Source organism: Penicillium roqueforti (assembly GCF_015533775.1).
Source record: "Penicillium roqueforti strain LCP96 04111 chromosome Unknown scaffold_03, whole genome shotgun sequence".
NCBI classification, from domain to species: Eukaryota; Fungi; Ascomycota; class Eurotiomycetes; order Eurotiales; family Aspergillaceae; genus Penicillium; species Penicillium roqueforti.
Genome location: NW_024067567.1, coordinates 1 through 15,215, shown reverse-complemented (window position 1 = coordinate 15,215; position 15,215 = coordinate 1). Strand labels below are relative to the sequence as shown.

Below are 15,215 nucleotides of genomic sequence, written 5' to 3'. Positions count from 1 at the left end.
AGGGAAATAATGCAAAATTTACTTGTAGATTGGAAATTAATAACGGGGTTGGCTTAGAGACACTAAATGGAATTGAATGCTTTAACTAGCTGTTATGGCTCGGTTACAAATCATAGTATCTCAAAAAAAGAGAAGACAAAGCAAAATCCAAAAGCTGAAACCGTCATTCGTAACTCGTGATAGTATGTATACAGGGTATCAATCAGTAGACACGTCGTGCGTGGCTTCCACGTCCATCAGTGCCATGCATGCGGCGGGTTCCAGCAGCCTAGTTTTAAGATGTTAGCCCGAGTCCAAGTCGAATACGAGTCGTTTGGTCCTTACCTTGACTGCGGGGCGATGCGTCAAGCTTCCCTTCAGCTTCAACATAGCGCCGGAGACCTTGTCGCCAAGTGAGGGTTTGCGCTGATGGCGAGTATGGGTAGATTTTCCATAGGCGTTTCGATGACCAAAACGACTCCCAGTAGGACCAGTACGACCAGTAGGACCAGTCCGGCCAGTATGGCCAGTGTGATGATGGCCTTGCATGGGGTTCTGCTTCGTTGTCGTTATGGTTTTGACGGAGCGCGAGTTCGCGTTTCGCCCCTTAAGTCTGGTCATCAGCGTAGGCTTTGTGGTGCGGGTGGTTGTGGTAGCCGGGCGACGTCGATGAAACATGGTGATGGACTGATGGATGTTGTATGTAGTTTAAATGTTTGATATGGAATGTATAATGTATACAAGTGTGGTAGGTTGGTTGTATTTGCAGTTAGGTGGAAATCGACGTCTTTAAATCAGCTGCAGAGATGGCCTTGGGGTGACTTGATGTCAAGCAAAACGTACGCCAAGCGCCATGTCGCCTTCAAAGATAGCATACAGGAGACGTTGACAAAGAGGCGCTCAGCCGGCGCGTCATCCGAAGGACGATCTTCTCTGGGAGTCTGCAGTTAACTTGCACAGGACAGGAGACAAAAATGCCACCAAAAATAAGAATACATGCTATTGGTATAAGATAGATCGTCCTTGCAGATCAAAAAGTTAGACAGGGATATATTTTCTGACTATGTCTTAATGACGAAGACAGGATGAGCGACCTTGGAAGATGACGAGTTGAAGTTGTACAAACGTACTTGTGTTGTGAGACGGAGGATGATGTCATATGATATTGCTCTGTGCGCCTGCCAAGACATCGTTGTACGCACTGAAAGCTTGGGGAAGATCAAATGATGTATTCATGCTAAGCTACCTACGGATAGGAGGTCGCCTCAAGTCACCTTACCGACCGACCCAAATTGCTTCGTCTGCATCGCTCTAAGTTGTCCCACCATAGTTATCGACCGTTCGGATGTCTTTGACGATTGCTCGCTTCACGTCCTTATTCATGCTAAACCCAACTGCGTTGCAGCTTGGGTTCGTCAACGACATCAGACAGGTCGACAGCTACGACGGTACAATCCAAGGTGACGCAGCTCGTTGGTGGGGATAGATTTTATCCCTTGGGAGGCCATCGCTGGTGGGATCGTCTGCAACGGTTCCTCGACAGGCTACAGGAGTAGACAAAGCCCGAGTCAGGGCATATCAACATCTTGTTTTCGATCGTTCACGGCCGGGCTGTGGTAGAGATGTAACGCCAGTCCTTGTAAGCTTGGCCTGTGTCAGAGTGATGTGTTTCCGGTCTGATTCGATGATCGCCTTAAAAGTCACTTGCACCGCTGTCAGGAGGAGCTAAAGCCTAAGAACGATCGCGGATCTGCGCAATAGCCTTATAACTCTGCTTATATATTCCAGCTTATCCCATCTGTCACATAAACCGCACCTGTTCAAAACAGAACAATTAGCCATAGATCATGCAATGGTATTGCAAATTAAAAATAACAATTTCAGTAACTCAGAGACCAATATGAAACAATGTAGATAGACACGGATTCAACACATTCTTTGCAGAAAGGGAAGAGGTCAATCATCATAGAGACTGTATATGTTGTGGTTTGCGAGGGGAGGACCTGAATAGTTACCTGGACCAGTCGGAGTATTCCCCCCAGTGGGGACGATTGGTGGCGGCGGGAACTACCCTGTGTTTGTATTAGCCACTCGTGCCTGGAGATATTGTTCCTGAAGCGGCGGCGAGTGAGGTTCTGCGTAAAAGCGAATGGGTTTTTCTTTTCAAGTGACAACGATCGCTATTTGTCATTCACAGACGTGGTGGGGAGAGGAATGAATGGCTTCCTCCATATTCGTCTTGAAATGAGTGATAATGGGCCAGAAATGATGCAAAAAAGGTGTGGTGAATTCCTATTGCCTCAAGGTGGTTTGGAGGTTAAATCCGAATTCCCCTGAGTGGTATTAAATATCTGTCTCTGGGCAGGGCTAGGGCATCGGCCCTATTTCAGAAATTTACGAGTAAGGAGAGATTATGGAGAATGTCGTCATTGAACCGTGCGACGACGGTGTACCCACCTAGAAATATGTAAGGGCCCATATGATAACTAGGTGAGATGTATGTATACACAAATTTTGAGTCAATCTGGCAAATAAAAGACCATGATTGAAGGCGTGATCCTGTCTGTAGTCCTCGATTATGCCTTTCTCCAGCGGCTACCTTATTTTGCCTAGGATTTCTATTCAATATCAACTAAAACATTATATGCGCCGAGATCAGTCTGGTTGACGAGATACCCTGTGCAGAGACGCCCAAATAACATTGATTGTAGTGGTTCTGGCCAATAAGTTTGACTAGGAGCTCTTATATTGAAAGCTGCTAAAATAGGAAAGCCCCACCCGGCAGGGAAAATATGGCGGAGTGACCTACGTACTTGATTTCCTCTGCCACTTCTTGGCCTTCTGTTTCCGTTTTAGTGCTCAGTCCTTGCCGCTTTTTGATCACTGAGTACAACTGAGCACGCCCCGGATCAGCCTGAGCTGGTCAGTGATCATTATGTAATCAGCCTGATTCACTCACTGAGCCTGACCTGAGCATCCTGATTCACTCACTGAGCCGGACCGGAGCACTCCCCGATTTGCTTACTAAGCCCCCCCGGAGAGGAGTGACCTGAGTAAGCAAGCTCAATAAAACGCGACACACTAGCTCGACCCCTGTATGAATTCTTTCCTAACAAGAAAGCGTTGGCGTCACGATTTTGCCACTGAATTGACGATCTTTCCCGTTACAGGCGATATGTACATAGTGGACGCTGTTTAATTTACAATTAGCCTTATCTTACATTAGACGCTCCTAGGAGCGTTCTCCGTTTTCTCTAATTCATTGACCAGTTTGGCTACGAAAGCGAGGATGACGGTGTGTATTTCTCAGATGGACTACGAGCTTTTGTGCATCTTTACTGGTCACTTTTAGGGTCCTCCTGTGAAGTTTTCATACCCTTCTACCGTAACCGTAGCCAAAGATCTTCTAGGGCCACAACATCATGCCATTTTCGCCATATAGAGTGGATAAGAATGGGAATGTTAGATCTGCTAGCCGTTTATGCCCAAACAATTATTCCTAGGAGCTCCGAGGTGTTCACGAGAACACCTCAGGGCATCATGTTTCGAGCTAATAGAATAATCAATCTCCAAGCAAACATTCTTCTAGGTTCCCGGGAACTTAAGTCTGACCAGAGCATGATGTTATTGCTGCCTATTCTTTTATTGAAGATATAAATCTAAACAAATGTTCCCCCATATGCCGTTCAGAGACTGCTCTAATGTACTGCATAATTTATTCAATTGAGTAAAAGTGAGTGCACAACGAATAAGTTCATCTTTCTGTCACTGATCGCTATTTCAGATGGAAAATTTTCAACCGTTGAGCGCCAACCAAGTTACCGTTCAAGTCGCTAAATCCGCGCTTTGCGGCGTTTAACTACTCCTTGAATCTCTCAATAATGTTCGACTCACCAGTGAGCTCTCGACAGAATGATACGATCGAATTACACGCAGTGGAAAACATAATGCGGAATTTAATATCCCGATTAGAATCGTCAAAGCTCTACTCTTTCAAGCCTGGTCATGAAGTGCACGAATCTCTTTGCCCGGCACTCAGAAATTATAGAGACGTATGCCTTGACTTATGGTGGACTTTTACCAACTCCAGACCATGTTCAGGCAATTATGGTTACATATGCGGGGTGGATGAGAGCAGTCCCAACATTGGAGTCGCAAGCATGGCAACTAACCGGAAGAAGGTCCCGTCTGACCAGAAGAAATTCTACGAGAAGGCTGGCTTCTACATCAACAGCGGTGCCTACGTCCAGCGTCCTGAAGTTATCGAGAGCTTCTACTATGCCCACCGCGTTACCGGGAAGGAAATTGCATGTCTTCATCATACCACTATTACGCTTATTCTGATGGAATTAGCTAACACATTTTTAGTATCGCGACAGTGTCTGGAATGCATTCGTCGCAATCAACGCTACCTGCCGCACTGACTCCGGTTTCGCTGCTGTGTCGAACGTCAACCAGGCCAATGGTGGCTCAAAGTACGACAACAAAGGAGAGCTTCATTTTCGCCAAGGTCTTGAAGTTCTAGTATCTCGCTCATTCTGAGAGTAGGTGTACTGTATCTAGCCCTGTTCGTTGAATCATTGCCAATCAGTGAAAATAGATGCCGCATGGCAGGTCCAGGAGGGTAACAAGAATACCTTTGTGTTCAACACTGAGGCTCACCCTATCAGCGTCGTGCCCGACTAGATACATACCTACAGTATCGACTGCTTGTCGTCTGATGAGTAATCATCAACAGAAAATCTGCCCTACGCAGTAGATGCCCTTTCCTATACTTACGGTAACATACGACTATAGTTCTGTTGATTACTACAAATTGCGTATAGCATCTCAAAGAGTCTCTGAGAGAATGAATTCACTTTAAACAAGTAAATTAGCAGCATAGGAGATTCAAAGTGATTGCACGTGAAAAACCGTATGGGTAACTCGAAAATTGCGTTTACGAAATACTCACAGACTGAGCATCTATATAAGACGGCTATTGCTTCGTCATTACATGGATATTAAACGCTTTTCCACGGCTTGTGTTCTAGGCCAAATTCGGTGTCCAAATAAATTCGGTCATTGTGTCAATCTAATAAACATGATATTGAGACGTTTTGACTCTAAAATAATCATCCACCTCAGAGCAACACTAGAAGTGATGAATGAAATGCGAAAGCAACTTACACGCCGCAGGATCTATGCACTCTTGATACACGACTCGCTAGGCTAACGGGGAGTGGTGCCAGCCAGCTGACTTAGCCTTTGTGTGCTATATTGTTCCACTTGAACTGATGGGACTCAAAATGATGTGGAAATGTAGATATACAATGTAGCGCCACGAAACGAGAAGAAATGAAATCCTATTAATTACAGCTCCCAGGAAGACAGCAAGGTAAGAGCGGCTTCCTGGGAACGTAGAATCCCATGCCGTTATGACCATCACCAAGCGATAACAGATGAAAATAAAAAACGGCTTGACCACTGCGCAACTTATATCTTCATTATTTTCATTCAATCCCAGACCCTCGTCAAAAATTGAGTTAACGAAAGGTTTTGATTTTATCACCCTCCTATAACAACTTCTCCAACACACTCAAAAGTCCTGATTTCATTGAAGCTTTTGTGTCGATCATCATGTCTGATTATCGGCAACGGAGCCCCGTCGATCCCGCGTTCCTCAGCGATAATAATAATTATGATCCCATCTCGATTGACGATGATTCTGATACAGACACAATCCGCATGGACTCACCTGAGTTCTGGAGCGGAATAAATGCAGAAAAGGCCCCTGTTCAGAATGCGCCACATAGCGTTACGCTTACCAAGTCTACTCCGGTTTCAACATTCCTGAAGTATCCCAGTTGCGAAAAACTCGATTGCACCTGCCCCGTTCGATACCCAGCCTCAACGCAAGATCAGCTGGCAGAAGAAAATTCTGAGACCAATGAAATTGAATCAAGTGCGTGAGATCTGCTATTGATGGATATGTCCCTATGATTGGATGGTACTTAGACTGACAAGCAACAGTTCCAGGCTCAAAGCAGAGTCAGAAATCTGATAGCACTGGTCCAAATACCACGGAATTTACGACTCTGTCGTACGAACAGTTCAAAGGTCTCGGAGATTCCGACCAAAGAAAATACTTCGAATATTGCATTTCAATGCTACACCCAAAGTGTTGCAGCTCACCTCAGTCATATACTACCTCAGGATCCAGGGGAGAGGCACTTAATACTTTACACGATGTCACCGGGAGGATTGGTGCACCTGGGGAGGTGGCGATTACAGAAACAAATGTCCAGCAAGGACATAGCCAAGCGGAAGATCAGTACTTGATAAACGTCTGTGCCGCTGACCTGAAAGAATCCTATATCTAGAGCAAGATAGCAAGATACACAGTGCCAATGAACTCATTCTTATCGTCATGCCGATATACGCCTACCAGTGTCAGCAACCTTGATGTTGCTGAAATGAGCGCCTTGAGTCGCTTGTGAGATTGACAAGCCTGTGTACGGGAGAATTAATAGAATTATTAGGGGCAGCGGCTGAAAGGGTTCTTGTCGTTCGTGTCGTTGCCCTCAAGACCAATCATGTCGAATTTCTAGTCTTTGGCGTGCGTTGGCGGCTCGGCTGAGGGCTCAAATTCAATGGGCTTATAGCCTAAAGCCGCGTTCCAATTTACCGATTATCCCAAAATCGTGACTCGCGGTATAATCAGATATATTCCTAGTATAAACGCGGGTCTGTGAAGATTTACAAGTTTAGGCGCAGTACGGGTTTGAACCGCCTTGACAACTGGTACCCACCGCACATGTAACACGTGGGGTCCAGGTATTGCCGATGCACTGCTCAAGCACATTACCATCGCATTTCCAGGCGTTGTCCACACAGGTCATGCATGGGCCGCGAGTATAGCTAGCAAATGAGCCTGTTGCCATCCAAGTCTGAGCCTCGGACGCAGGCGAAGGCTGAGCAATGGTGACCTCAGCAGTGCTTGACGTAAGGGCATCAAACTCATAAACCTGCTCATCAAAAACCTCCCATGAAATCTCTACGTGGCCAGCGTGACAAGCGTCTCTGGACAGCTCTTGAAGCACTTCGTGGCTGAGGTCAATACCCGGTGCGGCGCTTGGATTCCACGTTCTGCTAGTTGAAGGGCCCGAACTGCAGCGCCCACAACCGTCTCCGATAAAAAGAGGCAGGGAGGACGGTTTCCCGTTGACAGAGACAACGACCTTCTTGCCACAGTATAGAGACAAGTCTGTATGAAGTAGGGTGTTGTTCATTGCAACCAGATAATTAGAGCTTATCTTCTCGAGGGAGAGTCCAATCGTTGGATTGCACGCAACGTTGCCTTGGTTCATGGAATCGTATGACCAGCCACAGACATGGGGATCCTTGACATCATAGTATTCAGTAGCGAATCCCTGTCCACTGTAGATGACTGACTGAGTAGAAGCGCCGATAACGGAAAGCAGACAAGCTGCTATAGAAAGTTCGAACATCGTATCACTGTTGAGGCAGGCTGAGGACAACTTATCGTGGTTTCTGGAGTGTGGTCAGGTATATACCAATTACTATTAAATGTCTTGGAATTCTCTGTGGATGCATTTTTGGAAACTTGTGTGTTGGAGTCTCGGACTGCTGTTTATTTATGTGTTTATAATGTCTTTTGGCTGGACAACCCAGACGGCAAGAGAAACTGAGTAACCAAAAGTTTTTGCGGCCCTGGCGGCCTGATGAGTAAGACTTGGATAGAAAGAAGCAAGGGTGTTACAAGTGTGCTCTGGTGCGGCCACTCACCCTAGGATTCACCGGTGGTGAGGCGGCAGCTCCATTCTCAGTATGACTGCAAGCTACGTTGATTAGAAAATGTGTGGTTAATTGCTGAAACTTCAATCACACCGAATACACTACTCATACGATTTCCATCGCCTCGGGTGTCGTAATAGTACTCGAATGTTGATTTTGTCACAACCCTATCGTGCACGGTGGAGTTCCTCACGCCAACTTCAATATGTGGATTGGGAGTGACGGTGCTCGGATGCACAGGTACCTGGTGGGCATCTCATCACACTGGGCACTTCATGTCACCGGGATGGGGTTACTATGGAATATTGGATTTGTGCCCTGAAACGAACGAAGTGAGAGAAAGGGTTGTTGGTCACGCTGACATGTGATGCGCGAGACGTGGAAAGAAAGTTTTAATAGAATGTCTTGCCACGCACTTCTTTGATTTGCTCCTGCGTGCTCCTGCCCCCACCCCCACACCCCTGCGAGTGCCCTCTAAATTTCCCTTTTCGGACTGGCCTGTCTTGGCTTAGGGTTGTAGGGCTATATCTGCTGGGATATGCAAGATTCTGCTCTCTTATTGCTTCGCAAACTGGATTTTTATTGGCTCCGACACTGGTGGAACTTTATGCTATTGCCACTGATCTTCTTGCCTTGGGGGTTTCTTGCCTGGCGGTTTCGATTTTTTCTCTCTCTTCGCTTTCGCTTTTCCACATTGTGATGACCCCCTTTTTTATAAGATAAGAACAAGGAACTGTCTGCCCTAGACCAGGCTAGCTCTGCGCCTGTATTGATTGTAATCGTCTAGTACATTTGTCTTCGAATATTCAACCACCGACGTATCGTTCCGGCCGCTTGTCTTGCTCACTAACTGATATTGTCATTCGTCCTTGCATGCGCTGGATGGAACCGAAAGTGCTTGACAAGCAAGTGCACCAACTCCGGAGAGGCGTTCACAAAGGCCAAGGAAGACTTCATTCGCGGATATACTTGCTCAGTCCAAATAAAGAATACGGCCGAGGATACCGAAGCTTATGTCATCTCTTGTATTGCGGGTATTAGTCATCAGAGGGCTCATTCATTGGCTTATGTAAGGTTTTATTCGTGTTTCGCGCTTTATATAGTACATTTCAAAGTCGCTTTTCACTTCTAGATTTTATTCCCCCTGACTTTCGTTTCAGGGCTGATGCGTGCGACGCGCGCGTCTTCCAGTTTGGTCACGTTGACCTGTGAATTACTTTATGCGGTTAGTTTTGCCTTTTTGGGTTTAGCGCCCCAATACACTGTCACGTAACCTACCTTCAATGCCGCCGACATAAAAGACCTGTCTTCGCTGTTCTTCCTCCCCTCTCTCACTTTTTCGTTCTTCCTACCCCTCTATCTTGCACTCAACGCCGCCCCCTTTCTTTCACTCTGGCCCCCACCGACTACTGCGCATTTGCTTTCAGCCCGACGCACTGCCCTTTTCATTTACCGGAGACGCCGCTCGATCCGACATCCAGCTTGCAATGCCCATCACCCAGAAGCGTAACCACTGGGATGATACAGCATCCTGCCATGTGATTGAAATTATTCCTATATTTTCTTTGAGGGTTTGAGCGAAATTGCCTAGGACTACCCTAGAAGGACGACGGAGATCACACAGCGCAATCACCAACGGCGCTTAGGGAATCACCTCCAATTGGCGACTTTGTCGATCATAAATTTTGGGGGCCCATTTCCAAGAAACAGAGGTTTTTGGGGTAATACAGGGTATCACCGTTTCAATTGTCAAAATTGTAAACGATTACAGTACGCTGGAGACCTGCTGTATCCCATAGCGAGAACAGAGGTGAGCTTTCTATGTAAGTGTGCCCCGGCCGGGTTACGCCATTTCCCAGACATAGGAAAGGGTGGAACCCACGGCAGACAAAGCCGATGGCTTAGGACCTTGATGCAAGGATCGGATGCTTATTGTAGATATCAAGCTTTCAGCCAGGATCAATAACCCGCCTACGCCGAAATGGTAGGAGTCTTTTGATCTCAAGGGTCACAAAATGGATGGCCGGGGCTTCTGAGGCAATCCATGCATCGCGCACTCGAAGTTTGCCTGACCGAGGATGGAAGATGACTTGCAGATTCTCGGCGCCTTAGACTCTCGTTTCACCAGGTATTGTCCCTAGTGATAGGTCGCGCAAATTTTGATGTGACTAAACAATACCACGAAGGCACTCGCTCCAGTATAGCCCCAAACGACTCTACCGATACAGCCCTATCGCACGCATCTTCCGTGAAGCTTCAGTACTTGCTCAATAGATCTCATGGCATTAACTAGTTCTGACTCGTGAGGGTCGGGAAAGCTCCTATTAGGGGGATAATTTACTTCCTGGCAGGATGGGCCACCCGCCTACGACTTTTGGTGTGGTAGCCCACGTCAGTGGGCGGCCCATGTTACCTGGAAGCACGTTATGGCTACTGTAGGTGATCCCACGCCCCGTACAGCGATACCAACGCCTGATACTACCCGTCAACTTCCATCAATTACTGAAGAAATCCTATGGACCATGAGACTGTTCCATAGGGTGCGGCATTATGTGGCTGTCACCGAAGATGGGCTAACGCTTTGGAATGTCACTGCATCAAGTCAGGAACCCGAACAATAAAGCGCACACAATTGTATGATGCTATCTAACTTCTGCGTATCCGACATGGCCAACAGGAAGAAACCTCGTAGCGATTTCATACGTTCGCCTGCTTTTCGTCTTCGCCGACTGATCGCGCTAACTCAAGCACAGTCAAGTCTACCCCAAGGGGAAATTGCACCAAACGCCTTGCCCCACAAGGCAGAAAACCAGGACAACCAGTCGGACAGCCCGCAGTCAGGGGGTGATGTGCAGGGATCTACCCGTCCAGCGCGTGCGCAAAACATAATTTTGAAGCCTCTGAGGTCGGAAGCATTCTAATTGACAAACTTCAAACTTACCAACCAATGACTTACCATGTCGACAGTATATCCGAATGAGCCCTAGCTTGCTCGGCTCCGACGTAAAGTAGTTCGCTTCCCAGGAGAGCTTCAGCCGGATAATTCGGCTGCGCAGCAAAGTCTTGATGAAGACGAGGTTGGACCAAGTCTCTTTCACCACTAGTACGACTACCCACTTCCCATGTTCCCCGAGATTGGCGACCGCGGGTAGATTTCGGTTTTGAATGAATGTGATTGGTAGGTCATTTCTGCTTTTTTGCAATACGCGTTCGACTTTCGCCTTTCGGGCCACCCCGGTGGCCCAAAAATTGTCTGTTTCTGGCCACCGGCAGCGCACAGGGTAGCTTCGTTGGCCTCGGTCGTTAATACGACCGCAAAGAAATCACCATGCTTCACTCGCTTAACAAGAGCAACACTTGCACTACGCAGACTAGGTCGAGCCACATAATCTCGAATGCATGCAAGAATGTGTCGGTAGACCAGTCTTCCTGTCGGACTCGTTAGGAACATTTCATTCGAACGTAAGAGTCCATTAGGTAGAAAGCGACCCGATTAATTTAGCGGGTACGGGACTGTGATCGACAGGTTCGCAAGAACAGCAGCCCGCAACAGCCCCCGCCCACACCCCGGCTCAAGTGGGCGATTTGACTGTGCACGAGTTAGCTCAACGGCCTACCTTATTGCACTAACGCGGAAGAGGAAAGAGCACGAGCATGATTAACGTCTAGACTCCGAACGCGAGACTGACTTGCTCCCGTCCGGTGGAGCTCCCCTATTGCCAACAGCGCTTGCAGTCACCTATCATATTGGACGGAATGTGCGACCTGTTTGCAACTGGGGAATACGGAAGCTCAAACGTCGGACGGAGAGCTCTCCATTCCTCCATCACTTGGTGGCGGCAATTTTTGGTACAGGGAGGATCGAAATCAGTTTCACCGCTTACACACAGATTTTCTTTTCCCAAACCCTCCTCCAAAACCACACTAGACCTAAAATAGTTATTCTACCCCTCACCCCATTCTTGGCGGTATTCCAGTACAGCGGTAAATAAAAAGGTAAACAATCGCATTTGTATGGAATATTTTGGGTTAACTTGCGCCAAAAGCGCTCATCCTGCGAACAGATCAAACCGATCAGAAATGTCTGCGCGAAATATCTGTGCGAAAGATCTGTGGGATGCGCTGGGTGTTGGACTTTTCACGTGATGTATCTCGGGGTTCCTTGAGCATGGTGCCCCCTCTCAAAGCCGCCGCCGGCCTTGAACAATGGGTCAAAATAAAAAGGAAGTACTGCGGCTAAAACTTTTTTTTACCTTGCCGGCCTGCATTCCAAGATCATATAAATGGTTCAAGACCATACCTTCAGTCAGCTTTTGTCGTTCTTTTCCCCTTCTCGTGAATTTCAGGGATATTGCATGTGACACCGCGCGAGCAATATGGCTAAGTTTCGATATTTCTCATAAATTTTTGGGCAGCAAAATATATGTCATGACACGTTGTCGATGGTGATAGGGTGAACGAAGCTTTGCAGCCCGGCGTCAGACCATAAAACCAGTGATCTGACCCATTCTACAAAAAATAAGACTAACTCACTGTCTGCTTGGAACTCAATTGTCAGTAGCACCTCACGAGCTGTATCCATTTTATGCCAGGTGAGTGCTACCTACAAATCAATGTTCGTATACCGGGCTTATGCTGAACCTTCGTAGCAACGGATACGTCACCCACCACCCACCGAAGTATGGAGCCTTCAGGCAGGTGCACTCTTGAAGAAGCTATGCAGAATTCCTCTCTCGTGAAATCTCTCGAAAAGCTCAATCTGCAAGTCGACCAATCCCCAGAGTTCGTTGATACAAAAGGCCAGATTGCAAGCCTTGTTGCGAGGCTCCAAAACTTACCTACCAAACCACCATCTCTATATATTGATCTCGAAGGGATCAATCTCTCACGGCACGGTAGCATTTCGATCTTACAAATATATGTTCTTCCGCACAAAGAAACCTATATAGTCGACATACGTAGCCTCCAGGAAAAGGCCTTCCTACAAACGGCTTCTGAAAAAGGCCAGACTCTACTCAGTATTTTGGAATCACCACATATTCCCAAGGTCTTCTTCGACGTTCGAAACGATTCCGATGCACTATTCAGCCACTTCAACGTTAAACTTGCTGGGGTCATTGACCTTCAACTAATGGAATTAGCAACCAGCTTGTTCCCAAGAAGATATGTCAGTGGCCTGGCAAAATGCATTGAGCGAGATGCTCTGCTTACGACCCATGAATCGCAACTTTGGAAGGCATCGAAAGAAAAAGGGCTGAAGCTATTTGCCCCTGAACATGGCGGAAGCTACGATGTGTTCGACGTGCGCCCTCTTCCGGATGACATTATGGAATATTGTGTGCAAGACGTCAGATTTCTTCCCAGACTGTGGGTCCAATACAATCAGAACATATCCCTGTCTTGGGCTGAGAAAGTCACAACGGAGACTTTAAATAGAGTCAAACACTCTCAAACAGCCATCTACGATGGAAAAGGCCGATGGAAAGCTCAAGTGCCTGTAGGTTGGTGGTAATTCTGAGATGGAATTTTCTATCATGCTATAAGCAGTTTTCAGGTCGTTTGAAATTTGAGACGATTTATGAAAAAGGCCACAGGGTGGCAGTGTTTTTGAGATACTATTAGGATCGCATGGTTGTTATTTGCTAGATCTCTAGGCGGTAAAATGAACTAAGATTACATAATACACCGGCAAGCGAGAGCCCTCACTTGCCCGAGCGTCTTGGCAAGTGCCTCTCTGCCTGAGGCACCTAATTTGTAAGCCCGATAAACCGCAGGGGATCACATTTTCAATGGATGGATGTCACGTGGGGTATAATCTTTCAATACATTTCGGCCAGTGAATTTGAGCTAGGTCAAATAGAGTTTAGCGTGTTTCGAAAGAGGGTTCTGGAAGAAATCCGTGTGCGTAAGTGGTGAAAGTGATTTCGATCTAACCTGTACGCTTTCCGTCGTGCTCTTTCCGCCGGAAAGTAGTTAGTTAGATTGGATGAATTAGGTAAGTAATGACCGCCGAAAAGGTACTGCCAATTATATCTCGACCTCTGGCCTCCCTTTATAGCCAGTCGTTTTTTAGGACATATATCTGGGCAGATGCTTCGGCTCGCCGGAATCGAAATTCCCCCAGGCCCGGGGACATACTCACTAGTTACACGCCTGACGATCAGTGCGCAAGTTGGATGTCGTTTGGGGGCCGGTAAATGGAGACGCTCGCCCCCCGACCGAAGGCGCCCCCCCGGTTCCTTCCCCCACCTCACCTTTAGGCCTTCCCTTCGCTGCCGGTTTGGAGAATGCACCCAATCAGCAAAATCGGTACAACTGAAGTTCAATATTCTTTGGATCTTACCCACATGCGCTAGCCGTAAGAGAGAAAGCTTGGTCACCCCATTCACCCACCCAAGGAAGTAAATTTGGTACCGAGTCCCCCTGCTCGTGAAAGAGTTTCCATGTTTTGCGACCAGCATAAAGATGGTAATAACAAAAAGCACTGTACTTGTCGCGCCATTCAAATCTGGCAAGGAACCCATCAAACCCATCACTCCCTGGAGTGCGTTCCCTTTGGCCCAGAATGGGATTCGAGTAATTTCCAGACTCCTGAATCGGGAGATCGTTGGCTGTACGGGATGGACAGCGCAATATCCAATAGAATAGTTTGGGGGCCGAAATATGACTTGAGCCACCTCAAAGATTTGAATTGGTGGGAAAGAGAACCGAGAAAGCAGCTATCCGTAGTCTACTGAGTACAACGCCATCAAGATAATTCTGTAAACCATGAGGCATGAAAATTACTTAGAAAATCGCACTTGGCTGATCATCTGCTAGCATTCCGACTATTCCTTATCGGCAAGATGGGTCCACCTTCCGACTTCCCCGAAATTATCTCGCTCCTAGCCAGCTAGATCAAGGAGAGTCATTAAGTCAAGGCACCATACTGTAAGAGAGCAGTCCTGCCAATTCTCTAGATGTGGTCGATTTTGCTTGACTTCAGCTTGCCAGAATGACGACGCCTATACACTCTCCTCGTCCAAGTTCTTTCGCTTCTTCACGGAATATTTTATCCCCGGCTCTTCAGCACAACGACCTGAGAGATGACGCTCTCTGGGAAAAGATCCATCGCATTTTGGCATTTCGAAAGAATGTCGCTCATATGGTGAATCGGAGGGATTCTATCAGTACCAAGCCCAGAACCAGAGAGCCTCCCACCACCAGGCCCATCAGCCACATGCCCATCAGCCACACACCAATCAACCACACGCCAATCAATCACACGCCTATCAACTACACACCAATCAACCCCATGCCTATCAACCATACACCTATCAACCATACACCTATCAACCATACACCTATCAACCATACACCTATCAACCATACACCTATCAACCATACACCTATCAACCATACACCTATCAACCATACACCTATCAACCATACACCTATCA

General features: G+C 47.1%; 6 protein-coding genes across 6 annotated transcripts; 4 read left to right on the top strand and 2 right to left on the bottom strand.

The window, feature by feature from the left end:
* Positions 1-202: 202 nt before the first annotated feature.
* On the bottom strand, positions 203-657 carry LCP9604111_2427 (uncharacterized protein; the record flags this gene model as incomplete). Its single annotated transcript, XM_039069903.1, has 2 exons — positions 203-268; positions 325-657. 2 exons carry the CDS (start codon positions 655-657, stop codon positions 203-205), a joined length of 399 nt encoding a protein of 132 aa, XP_038931179.1.
* Positions 658-4,139: 3,482 nt separating this feature from the next.
* LCP9604111_2426 (uncharacterized protein) lies at positions 4,140-4,521 on the top strand (the record flags this gene model as incomplete). Its single annotated transcript, XM_039069902.1, has 2 exons — positions 4,140-4,268; positions 4,348-4,521. The coding sequence occupies 2 exons, from the start codon at positions 4,140-4,142 to the stop codon at positions 4,519-4,521; spliced, it is 303 nt and encodes a 100-aa protein (XP_038931178.1).
* A 1,077-nt stretch (positions 4,522-5,598) lies between these two features.
* Positions 5,599-5,931, top strand: LCP9604111_2425 (uncharacterized protein; the record flags this gene model as incomplete). The annotated part of the gene is made up of 1 exon (XM_039069901.1): positions 5,599-5,931. The coding sequence occupies one exon, from the start codon at positions 5,599-5,601 to the stop codon at positions 5,929-5,931; it is 333 nt and encodes a 110-aa protein (XP_038931177.1).
* Positions 5,932-6,725: 794 nt separating this feature from the next.
* Positions 6,726-7,469, bottom strand: LCP9604111_2424 (uncharacterized protein; the record flags this gene model as incomplete). Its single annotated transcript, XM_039069900.1, has 1 exon — positions 6,726-7,469. The coding sequence occupies one exon, from the start codon at positions 7,467-7,469 to the stop codon at positions 6,726-6,728; it is 744 nt and encodes a 247-aa protein (XP_038931176.1).
* A 2,385-nt stretch (positions 7,470-9,854) lies between these two features.
* Positions 9,855-10,756, top strand: LCP9604111_2423 (uncharacterized protein; the record flags this gene model as incomplete). The annotated part of the gene is made up of 6 exons (XM_039069899.1): positions 9,855-9,904; positions 9,963-10,035; positions 10,128-10,211; positions 10,379-10,410; positions 10,535-10,681; positions 10,744-10,756. The coding sequence occupies 6 exons, from the start codon at positions 9,855-9,857 to the stop codon at positions 10,754-10,756; spliced, it is 399 nt and encodes a 132-aa protein (XP_038931175.1).
* A 1,605-nt stretch (positions 10,757-12,361) lies between these two features.
* LCP9604111_2422 (uncharacterized protein) lies at positions 12,362-13,288 on the top strand (the record flags this gene model as incomplete). The annotated part of the gene is made up of 2 exons (XM_039069898.1): positions 12,362-12,368; positions 12,426-13,288. 2 exons carry the CDS (start codon positions 12,362-12,364, stop codon positions 13,286-13,288), a joined length of 870 nt encoding a protein of 289 aa, XP_038931174.1.
* Between the last annotated feature and the right edge of the window lie 1,927 nt (positions 13,289-15,215).